The sequence below is a fragment of the Nansenia antarctica genome (assembly GCF_963989245.1).
Source record: "Nansenia antarctica genome assembly, chromosome: 3".
Lineage (NCBI taxonomy): Eukaryota > Metazoa > Chordata > Actinopteri > Argentiniformes > Microstomatidae > Nansenia > Nansenia antarctica.
The window spans coordinates 8,245,739-8,257,983 of NC_137688.1; the positions used below are offsets into that span (position 1 = coordinate 8,245,739).

At 48.6% G+C, this 12,245-nt stretch overlaps 1 protein-coding gene across 1 annotated transcript in view; it reads left to right on the plus strand.

Annotated features, from left to right (window-relative positions):
- The window catches only part of pcdh1b (protocadherin 1b), an 18,748-nt gene extending 10,793 nt beyond the window's left edge, over positions 1-7,955 (plus strand). Inside the window, exons 2-3 of the mRNA XM_080526376.1 lie at positions 449-1,292; positions 3,986-7,955. Of these exons, the coding sequence (XP_080382502.1) occupies positions 453-1,292; positions 3,986-6,241 (3,096 nt within the window). The 5' untranslated portion in view covers positions 449-452 and the 3' untranslated portion in view covers positions 6,242-7,955. The remainder of the gene's footprint in view (positions 1-448; positions 1,293-3,985) is intronic.
- Positions 7,956-12,245: the final 4,290 nt, after the last annotated feature.

The window sequence follows — 12,245 nt, forward strand, 5'->3', positions numbered from 1 at the left end:
CTGGCAGAGGTGCAACAGGTTGGGCCTGTTTCATGCATTGTACAAGGCGTTAACTCCTCCTATGAAGCAGAGGTCTCTCACAAGTAATCGTTTCGTACACATTTTGTTCATTACATTTACACTTACATTTTCGGCATTTAGCAGACGCCTTTATCCAAAGCGACTTAGTACATACATAAATATATCTATTAGACAAACTGTACAGGGAGGAAGTGGGGATTTTAGTACCTCGCGAAAGAAGAAGGTAGAAGTTACAATATGCTGTATAAAAAAAAAAAGACCTGTCATAAATCAAAAAGAGTTACCCTCCTCTGAATTCAAAGTCAACCGTTGTTAAAAGGTTTTTTGGCAAGGTTCGGCCCGTTTGTGTGGAGGATGAGTGAGACTTCCTCTAATCTTGTTTGTTTGTCTGTGTTTGTGTATTTTTCATTCCCGTCTCCCCTTACAGAGCGATGATGCTGTGCCAGTTGGGTGGAGCGATGGCGTCGAGGAGGTGGTGGTGGGGGGCCCTCTTGGCATTGACCGCCGTGCTGCTGCTGGGCCGCTGCGGAGCCGCCCCCACTGACATCCTCTACCGCGTGCCCGAGGAACAGCCGCCCAACACGCTGATCGGCAGCCTGGCGTCCGACGAGGGCTTGCCCGACTCGGGCCACCTCTACAAGCTGGAGGTGGGGAACCCTTACCTCCGGGTGGACGGCAAGACGGGCGACATCTACACCACGGAGGTCCCCATCGACCGCGAGACGCTGCACGACTGCCGGAACCTGTTCGAGGGCGAGAAGTGCTACCTGGAGTTCGAGGTGTCCATCACGGACCTGATGAAGGGCATGGGCCCGCGGCTGATCGAGGGGCGCATCGAGGTGCAGGACGTCAACGACAACACGCCGCAGTTCGCCTCGCCCATCCTCAGCCTCTCCATCCCGGAGAACACGCACATCGGGGCGCTCTTCTCCATCCCCATGGCCCACGACAAGGACTCGGGCCACAACGGCGTGGCGGAGTACTCGCTGAGCGCCGGCCAGGACGCCGACCAGCTCTTCAGCCTGCAGGTGGCCGAGGACACGGACGAGAAGCTGCCGCAGCTCATCGTCATGGGCAACCTGGACCGCGAGCAGAAGGACTCGTACGACCTGAACGTCCGCGTGGTGGACGGGGGGACGCCGCCGCGCGCCAGCAGCGCTCTGCTGAGGGTCACCGTCACGGACCAGAACGACAACCCGCCCAAGTTCGAGAGGAGCCACTACGAAGCGGAGCTGGCCGAGAACAGCCCCATGGGACACTCCGTACTGCAGGTGAAGGGACTTATAGACACACGCACACAGACACGCACGCACATACACACACACACATACACAAGGCAAAAGGCAGTAACTTCAATTTTGGTCAAAAATAAGTTAAAATCATATTTGTGACATTAAAGACATTCTTTATCATGTGGCCAAATATCCTGTCTCTACTGTGTCGTATTTACAGTAACTTCAAAAAAGCCTAGAAAAACCAAGGCAAACCACACACACACACACACATGCAACAGTATAGACATGTTAATTAATACACACTCACATAAACACAGAAGTATAACTAGCCTTTAACACATATCAGGTTGCAATTTTCACAAAAGTGAAGTTGTTGTTGTTTCATTCCATTTACATTTTTGACATTTAGCAGACGTCTTTATCCAACGTGACGTACAACAAATACATTTGCCTAAGTAAGTGAATCATCTATCCATCAGTCATCATAAGAAAAATAAATCTATGCTAGGAGCCGAGGCCATTGGCAGTCACAATGCTAGCAGAAATAATGATTGCTGTGCAGGGGGGTTAATAGGGATGAAGAGGTCTCTCTTTCTGAAGACAGAAGATAGGTACTGATGCTAATGCTTACCTGAGAAACAACAAACAACCTAGTGCTACGTAATTCCGTCCAAATAATTACAAAACACAGATTCACTTACTGTATAATGCCTTAAGGGCCTCGTGAAGTAGTTGTGGTTTGAGAATTTCAATAATTGGATCTGGGACTTGGTGAGCGAAATCATCTGTGAAACTAGCTACCCGCCACAATAGCTATAGAGCCCTTCAAATTGTGCTAGTCAAGCACCCTCGTTACACTACATCCAGGGCACTGGACCTAAACAATAGGGTTAAGGTTAAGGAAATGATGAAACCAAATCATTTTCTCTCAGCCAATCGATTTTTTTCTTCTCGGTTCTCCTCCAACGGTTTAAACGCTGGCTTTACAAAACACTAGTGAATTATTGACAGGTTTTGCGAATTGCATATTGAATTGCAAAGCAAACACAGCCGCTGCTAAGATTAGGCAAGCCATAGGAGTTGGCTGTTTTCCAGGGGCAATTTCAGGCAAGTGTCCAGGCATAAAATTGGTATAAATACTGTTAATCTCCTCGTCAACAGTTAGTCCAATGCAATGAAGTTATTTTCAAATATTGTGTCAAGACTACTTCCTCAGTCTCTTGTGAGGGAGCCGCTGCAAGTGGAAGGGCGGCTGATAGGGAAAAAAACGGTCTAATTTGAGGATTTAGGCAGGTCAGAAGTGTCAATCAGCCATTTCCGCTTCCTCAAAGAAACACACTCGGAATACATGTTAAGTGAAATGAACATGGGGGTTTCTGTGGTGTTTGAAATAGAATGAGTCACACACAGAGCAATAAAACTAATAAGCCCCATGGATAATCTCATGACTGAGTCAGATTAAGTCACGCAAGCCTCGGTAATAAGAGGGCTGGGGGGGGTTCTGTTCGAATTTCATATACAATGGAGGAAGTGATATAATGTACGTGCTATAATGCGTAATGTACTACTACTGATTCTATCGGCGGTTCTGATTGGCATGCGCACCCCAGTCACCTGTGACACACGGCACAATACAATGTAACAGTGACGCTCAAGGTCGAGTCCAACGGTCAAAGTGAGTCACCGGTTAATTTTCAATCTAGATGATACCTCACACAATGTCTTAACAGTCAACACTCAAACCAGGTCCTCTCAGGCTCACATGCAACATAGGTCGACTGGGCAGTGTACCGTCACACACAGGACATTGTGCAATGTACAGTACGGATCATTGCTCTTGTGAAGATGTGATCATGTGTGAATGTGTTATCACCAAATTTCCCACGCGTAGGTAACATTTACAAACGTATTAACCACTCTCACGCAAGGCAGTTCTCCATGTATAGATGAGGCTTATCGTGAGCTTAGAATTCTAAGGTTCTATCTCCGTTTAGGGTAGTTCAGAGATATTGAGCGTCAAAGTTTTTACATTCCATTATGTTTTGTGAGATGGAACCTTTGTATTTTATTAATTACTAACTCAAAAATGTCAACATTTTAAAAAGAACACCACACAGGCATTAATAAACACCTAATGGATCAGATTATGTAAAAAACTACATTTTGACAAAAATGGAGATAGAACCTTATAATTCTAACGTCACGTTATATTTGGCAAGAGACACACAGGCGGGGCCGGGCCAATCCATTGTCACCAATCCCTGTCGCTCCCCCATCTCGCCCTAATGGCCCCTGTTGGAACGAGTGCCTTTGGTAATGAGAGGGACATTAACACCCTCACTCATTTCCCCATTAGACTCCAACCACCCATGTGACAGTCTCTAGATGTTTATGTGAGGGGAGGTGCGCTTGGTTTGAATGGTCCATTATGTACCATATTTTTGGGGGTATTAATCTTATCATAATGATGGCGGTCCTCTGTGGCTCTGTCGGTAGAGCGTGGCGCTGACAACGCTTAGGTTGTGGGTACGATTCCCGCTGGGACCATATATGGTGAAAAATGTAAGTCACTTTGGAAAAAAGCGTCAGCTAAATGCCATCTATATACTGATGAAACACATGTTTACAAATAAAGAGAGATACAACTGTTTTCCGGTTGTCCTACATGAAAGTCATGTGTCCCTATAGCTAACCCCTCCACCCCTTTTGTATTTGTGTGCCTCCCACAGGTAAGAGCCAACGACGCAGACATGGGCATCAACGGGGAGATCGACTACAGCCTCCACCAGGCCTCGGAGACGGTCCAGAGGCTCCTACGCATCGACCGCTCCACCGGCACCATCTACGTCAAAGGCCTGGTGGACCGCGAGGAGGAGAACTTCCTCAAGTTCTTCGTGGTGGCCAAGGACCGCGGCCCCAACTCCAAGAGCTCCAAGGTGCTGGTCAACATCAACGTGAAGGACCAGAACGACAACGCGCCCGCCATCGAGATCCGCGGCATCGGCCTGGTGACGCATCACGACGGCGTGGCCAACATATCCGAAGAGATGCCCATCGGCACGCCCGTGGCCCTGGTGCAGGTGTCGGACCGCGACGAGGGAGAGAACGCCGTGGTGACCTGCGTGGTGGCCGGCGACGTCCCCTTCCAGCTGCGGCCCGCCAGTGAGTCGGCCAACGACAGGAAGAGGAAGTACTTCCTCCAGACCACCACGCCGCTGGACTACGAGCGCATCAAAGACTACAGGATAGAGATAGTGGCGGTGGACTCTGGCAACCCTGCTCTGTCCAGTACCAACTCCCTCAAGGTTCAGGTCACCGATATGAACGACAACGCTCCTGTCTTTTCCCCGACCCTGTTCCAGGTGGACTTTGCGGAAGAGAACCAGCCTGGGGACAAAGTCCTGGACGTGGTAGCCACGGACGCCGACAGCGGCACCAACGCGGAGCTCACCTACAGCATCATCATGGACGCGGCCACCAAGGGGCTCTTTGAGATCAACGCCAACACCGGCGAGGTGCGCGTGAGGAACCAGCTGGACCGCGAACACCGGGAAGACTACGAGTTCCACGTGGCGGCGACGGACAACGGCTCGCCCAGCCTGAGGGGCACGGCCACGGTCATGGTCAAGGTCCTCGACCGCAACGACAACGACCCCAAGTTCATGCTGAGCGGATACAGCTTCTCCGTCCTGGAAAACATGCCCCCGCTCAGCCCCGTCGGCATGGTGACGGTGATCGACGCCGACAAGGGCGAGAACGCCAGGGTGCGACTCTCCGTCGAACCCGACAACGGGAAGTTCATCATCCAGAACGGCACGGGCACCATCCTCTCCAGCATCTCCTTCGACCGGGAGAAGGAGAGCACCTACACCTTCCGCCTGAAGGCCGTGGACGCCGGCGACCCTCCCAGGTCGTCCTGGGTGGGCGTGACCATCAACGTGCTGGACGAGAACGACAACGCCCCTTACGTCACCAAGCCCTCCAACTCCACCTACAAGCACCTCCCCCCTCTCACCGCCCCCGACACGCGAGTGGAGGTGGTCGAGGCTGAGGACATCGACACGGGACCCAACGCCGAGCTGATCTTCAGCATCACCGGGGGCAACCCTCACGGACTCTTCCACATCTCCCCCGACAACGGGGAGATCACGCTCGCCCAGGAGTTCACCGGCAAGCACAACGGCCTCCACCGGCTGGTCGTGAAGGTGAGCGACAAGGGCAAGCCCCCGCGGCACACTACGGCCCTGATCCACATCTTCGTCAACGAGACGGCCACCAACGTCACCCTGATCGAGTCCCTGGTGGGCCACAGCCTGTACACCCCCCTGGACCGAGACATCGCCGGCGACCCCAACTACGCCATGGCCCAGCGCAGCAACATCCTGTACGGCAGCCTGGCGGGCCTCGCCGGGGTGATCCTGGTCATCGTGGTGGTGGTGGTCATCCGGCACCGCCTGCAGAAGGACACCAAGAGCGGCTACCAGGCGGGCAAGAAGGAGAGCAAGGACCTCTACGCTCCCAAACAGGGGCCCAAGAGCGGGAAGGGCAAGAAGAGCAAGAAGAGCAAAGCCCCCAAGCCCGCCAAGCCCCTGGAGGAGGACGAGGAGGCCAGCCTCCAGAAGGGCCTCAAGTTCAACCTGATAAACGACTCTGTGAACGACAGCCCCAGGATCCACCTGCCCCTCAACTACCCCCCGGGCAGCCCCGACCTGGGGAGGCACTACCGCTCCAACTCCCCCCTGCCGTCCATCCAGCTCCAACCCCAGTCCCCCTCCGCCTCCAAGAAGCACCAGGCCGTTCAGGATCTGCCCGCCACCAACACCTTTGTGGGCACGGGCGACAACAACTCGACGGGCTCCGATCAATATTCGGATTACAGCTACAAGGCCAACCCCCCGAAATACAACAGCAAACAGGTAGGAGACTACTTCGTTAACACGCAAGAGTACGACAGGAACATCGTGTGGCGCAACGATGTGTGGTAGTCATGGGACTGATTCATTCATAAAAAAAGATCTGCCACCAAAGCTGCACTGGTCTCTATCTTGTCTCTCTCACGGCCAGCATGCCCACTACCCCCCCTATCCCAAACCAGGGCAAGCTTGCCTCTTCATCTCTTGTTTTTGTTATTATGATTTCATGTTTGCTTTAAATCGGACTCATTACACGTTCACACTAAGAAGATTTTATCATTGTTTTTATTTAAGTTTTGTCTCACCTTTTTTTCCCCATTTGGGTCGGGGTGGGGGGGGGGGGGTTAAATGAAGGAGCTTCTGCTTGTTTCTTATTTGTTTTTATTTATTTGAAAGCGGGCATATCTTTGGTTTGGGCGTTTTGCCCCACACACACACTCTGGGCGATTGTCTTTTAAGAATTCATTTGGTTTTAGAGCCCTCTTTATGGCAGGATCATATTTCCCTTCGCCCACAGAGTCTGTTCAAGTGTGACAGAGGGCTAATGTGAATTCCTCGGACAGTTTTATTGTCTCTCGGCAACCATTGGAAAACAACATGTTACCTAAATTGCACTTTTTAGTGTTTTCACTGGGTTCAAACCAATTAAAGTCTTTCAGCAAAGGTAAAAAGCCAAGGGGAGAAAGGAGAGGGAGATCAGAAGGGGGGGGGGGGAGTAACATTTAACTACGAAGGAAGGTCCATTCAGTCCCGCAGACAGTTCTTTTCTTTTTTTTTTTACCCACTGCCGCTCTACATCCTGTCAGGCCACTGAGAGATGTCTCTCATTATACTCTTCATTTACTGGGGCTTAAGTAAATTGTTTGCACAAATTAATCACAGGTAATTTGGGCCCCCACTCGCCTGTACACAGAGAGTGCCTTGCTTTATTTAATGTACATATGTGGGGTCGTTAAATGCCTGCTCATAATGGCTTCTTCATGTCAGGAGCGTGGTATGGCACATTTATGAGTTATGGACTCCAGGCTCCGGCAAGCTGTGAATACTGTCACATCCACTGTGAAACGAGAGGCTCTGAGATGAATAGAACAGGAGACCAAGGTTGAATGCGTTTTGCAGTTTATATAGTACTGGTTGGAAAGAATATACCAAAAACAAAAGATGTTCGCTTTGTTCGTATGACCTCTTCCAATGATTTGAGAGACAATCCATGTGAGGTAGCAATTATGCAATTTGTACATAATGTGAATAACAAAACTATTTTTGCTGTTGTATTTTTTTGTTTTGTTTTCATCACGTGTTGTTTGTTCTGACTACAACGTTTTTTTTTCTGTGCTTTATACTCTGTGCAAAGGGGTTCATTCATTGTCTGTGAATAACCTTGTAAGTAATGGCTGCATTCAACTCCACATATAACAACAACAGGAACCAGAGGAGAAACACTCAGACACACACACAGACACACTCAGACACACACACTCACACACACACACACACACACACACACACACACACACACACACACTCACACCTACCACACAAGGGACTCCATGGTTGACAGCAGGTCATGCTAAAGTGTAATCTCCAACCTAACACGGGTGGTTTTATACAGAGCACAATGAAGCAGGCCATGGTTAATAGACAAATATGATTCAGAATGCCCAGGAGGCATTGCGGTTCAGTGACTGTGTTCCATGTTGCTTGTGTACCATCTGTGAGTTCAACTGTATTTAAAGCTGCAGTTATCCCCATTGTGGCGACACTTTTCGTTTTGATACTGTTTTTTTTTTTGTTCCATCCATTTGTTTGCTCAATAATGTATCCTGGGGACACAATTTGTACCGTTCTTTTTTTACGTAAAGCCAGTCTAATTTCAATAAAAATGGTGTTCAAATGTTGAAATCACACTCTCTGTGCATTCCATGGGAATTTGGGCTTTAGCTAAAGTGGGATTTTGGTCGGGTCAAATGGGGATAAGGTCCACAAATGGGAAATGAATGCTTAAGGTACAGTATTCTGTTTTCATTACCATCTTTATTTGTTGACAACCATTAACTTTCCATATTACACACTCAAATAAAACATTGCTTATGTACTCACACATTTGACTAAAAGCCACACAGAAATTAATGCTTGTTCATTTCCAGACATTCACTAACCACTTTCCACTGCGCTTAATGCTTTTAATTTACGACTCCCCCATGAAGGTTAGCATTTAGCTACGGCTTTTTACTTGAATGTTGCAGATGACTACAAACAAATCAATGCTATTTATAGCGGCTCTTGGCCTTATTCAGAACAACAACATTAGCTAACATAACTGAATTAGGCCTAATGCTATTCTCTAAACAATGACGTTTTTGTTACTGTCCTAGTTTTGAAGTGTCCCGAACGGTAAACCTCGGCTGATTTTACAGAATCCTTAACCTTCCTTTAGCCTAGTCTACCCGAGTCTCAGTGTCCACCACCTCGTAATAATAATAATAATAATACATTTTATTTGTAATGCAAGTCTCAAAGTGCTACAGATAAAAAAAAAGAAAAGAAAATGTACCAACTCAGTACCAACCAAACCACCTCAATGCTGTGGAATGTAATGAAGTGGAAAGAGTCACCGCCCCCCCCCCCCCCCCCCCCCGCCCTCCAAGTCACTGACTTTACGACGTCTCAGTGTGTACTACAGTATGTGTCGTAACTTTGTATCAAACAACACAAACAAAACAATGACATCCACCAACGGCGGAGGATTCGGGCAAGTCCCAACAGATCCCAAAACGGGCGAAAGAAAGAGCAGAAAAGAAATAAAAAAAAAGAAAACAAGTGAAGAAGGGAACAGGTGCTGACGGAGGAGGTGGTCACATGTTCGGAGCAGAAGGAAGGGTAGGGTGGTGGGGAGGCTGGAGTGGTAGGTGAGGATCGCTTCTCTCCTCCTCCACCCTATCTTCTGATCCTTTTGTGTTTCGTAGTTTCGTAGTCTTGCATGCCGAAGGCAGATCTCCTCCTCCCTCCGCCTCCCCTCCCCCACCAGAGAGGAGAAAGAAAACACACACACACACACACCAACAAAACACACATCCCCCCCCCCCCACACTCTAGTACCCCACCTTCTCAACCTCCAACATTGAAATTCATCCTGCGTCCGTGGTGCTTAAGCACTGCCGATTCTGCCCTCAGCTTGCGCAGTCGCCATGGAAACCGAATGACCAGTGTGTTTGTGTGTGTGTGTGAGAGTGTGTGTGTGGGTGGGTGGGTGTATGTGTGTGTGTGTGAGTGTGTGTGCGTGCGTGTGTGTATGTGTGTGTGAGTGTGTGTGCGTATGTCTGTGTGTGTGTGTGTATGTGTGTGCTTACTCACAGCCTATGTGGAGCAGGTGGGGGGGGGGGTCAAGGCAACAACACAGGGTGGGTATGTGGGTGTAGAGAGAGGGCACACACCAATCTGGTGCCCGGTGCCAGGTTTGCATCTCACTCATGTCTATAATCATGCCAGTAGCCCTGCAGTTTTATGTAAATGTGACAGTTTTGTCTATTCATTTATTCAGAGAGAGAGAGAGAAAGAGAGAGAGAGAGAGAGAGAGAGAGAGAGTCTATTCATTTATTCAGAGAGAGAGAGAGAGAGAGAGAGAGAGAGAGAGAGGAGAGAGAGAGAGAGAGAGAGAGAGAGAGAGAGAGAGAGAGAGAGAGAGAGAGAGAGAGAGAGAGGAGAGAGAGAGAGAGAGAGAGAGAGAGAGAGAGAGAGAGAGAGAGAGAGAGAGAGAGAGCTCTGGCTGGGCTCCCTCCTACTCCTTCATACCCACCCCGACGTCCACATCACCGCATCTCATATGAATCACACAGAGATAATCACATCATCAGTTTCCTGCCAACCTTAATACAGAACAGAAGAATACTGTACCTTGAGTGTTGCTCTTTTCCTCAGCCCTACGAGAGAGAAGAAGAAGAATATGGGATACTGCAGCCTTAAATCAGTGTGTGTTTCATATGTATGTGTGTGTGTGTGCGTGTGTGTGTGTGGGTGTGTGGGGGTGTGTTTGTGTGTCATGTTCTGCGTATGCCTTTGCACCTTAGTCAAACAGGCCCCACCAATATTTGTTTAGCCAAAGCCGAAGTGGGGTGTTGTTGTAATTCCTAGGAGGTTGATGGCCACTGAAATGCATTTAGACAACCACTCGTTGAGTTGGCGGTGCCATTTCTTTCCCTGTCTCTCGCCCCCTTTGTTTCCTGATGAAGTGGGTGTGCGATTGATGGTTTCCGAAGGCGTAATGGCACGCTGTAAAAAGGCACAGAAAGAGGGAAAAAGAGAGAAAGAAGAGAGTCTTTCTTCCTCTCTCCTCCTCATATGAGAGGAAGAGAGCGTTTTCCCTCAAATCGGATCTGAAGTGTCTAAACAATGGGAAGGACCCACTGCCTCTATATGCAGACCACCATAAATCTCTCTCCACAGAGTGGGTCTGAGAACCACAGAATATGAATGCCCCCCCTCCATCCTTTCCTCACTCCCTTCTTCCCTCGACCCCCTCTCCCCCCCTCGCTCTGTTCATTCACTGCCGTCCATTAACCTACCTCTGCCATTCATGGACATCACTTCTGACTTTCCCAGTGACTCTTAATCACTTTCTCTCATTTACTCACTCCCCATATCTCTTTCTTATTTCCCTTTTTCTCTCCCTCTCTCTCTCTCTCTCTCTCTCTGGCTCATTTCTCTCCATATCTTTATCCCTCTCTCTCTCAATCACTTACTCACTCCTCCTCTCTTTCTTTCTTTCTCTCTATATTGCTCTCTCTCTTTCTCTCTCTCCCTCTCTCCCTCTCTCTCTCTCTCTCTCTCTCTCTCTCTCTCTCTCTCTCTCTCTCTCTCTCTCTCTCTCTCTCTCTCTCTCTGTGGTCAGGTCGCCTCGCGTGAGACGGGGAGTACAGAGTCCCTGTATTCTTCTAAGAACCGAGTCGATTATGCAAATGAGTTCAATGGTAGATGATATGACGAGGCATTGTGAAATGGCTGGCGCGGGGGGGAGTTTTTTCCGGCTCTGTCAGTGACCTGAATACTGACCTTATCTCCTTCAGCGAGGCCACATTCCATAAATACCTCTGCCAGGTACGTGTCTCCGTGTTCTCTGGTTAACCGTTAACGCCAACAGACAACGCCAACAGACTCCGTGAGCGACTCGCACGCAAAAAACAACACTAACCTCTGACGGTAGTAGGTCCACGAAAATATAAAGTAAAATAAGACTGCAGACGAAATAACAATCTTCCCAACGTTTGAATTATTCATGTATCACGGCCGACGGACGACAATGTCAGGCTAATTAAAATAAAAGACAGCTAATTTTAAAGGAGCCGAATCTCTGGTAATGGAATCACTTTTTCCTCTCTGTTGTTTTTCCAAATGGTTGTATCTTTTTAACTTGGCGAGACATGTTGATGAGAAGAGAGTCATTAGCCTTGCTCGGCTCCACACCTGTGCAAGGCCCCCAGACTGATAGCATCCTTTGTTGCATTTCACGGTAGAAAATGACACCAATTTGAACGCTGTGTGGCTAAATTGCGTCTGCTCTTTTGTGCCTGCCAGTTTTTCATCTGCAATCAGGGTGGACCCCAGGGCCAGCCATTTCAGAGCAGGCACTGCCAAGGACGGCCTGTGTGCATTTGTGTGCCGTTTCATTGAACGTCAATCACCAGAGTCCAGTGGGGTGGACTCACTGAAGGAAGAAAGGCAATTTACTTTGTGATGATCAGTGCAGTTGATTTAGTCAAAGGGATAGTTCAACCAAATGTGACACGTTCTAATGCTTTGGTCCGCATATCGGGATTTGATGTAATGATCTGACTTTTCTTTTTGATAAATGTGAATACATTTCCGTGTGGGTGAAAATCAATGACACATCGCTCTAGTCAACTAACACAGGTTGTTTTGTGAGCCTGCTAACAATGTAAAGTAGTGTTATAGTTAACTAGGTAGCAATGGGGATTACTCACCGAATCCATTGCTTTGCAGTATTTTGGCTTGACTAGCCAGTCAAGAGTTTGTGTTGTGATTCTCAACAAGGTCGAAACGTAGTTCCGTGTTTCAAAAG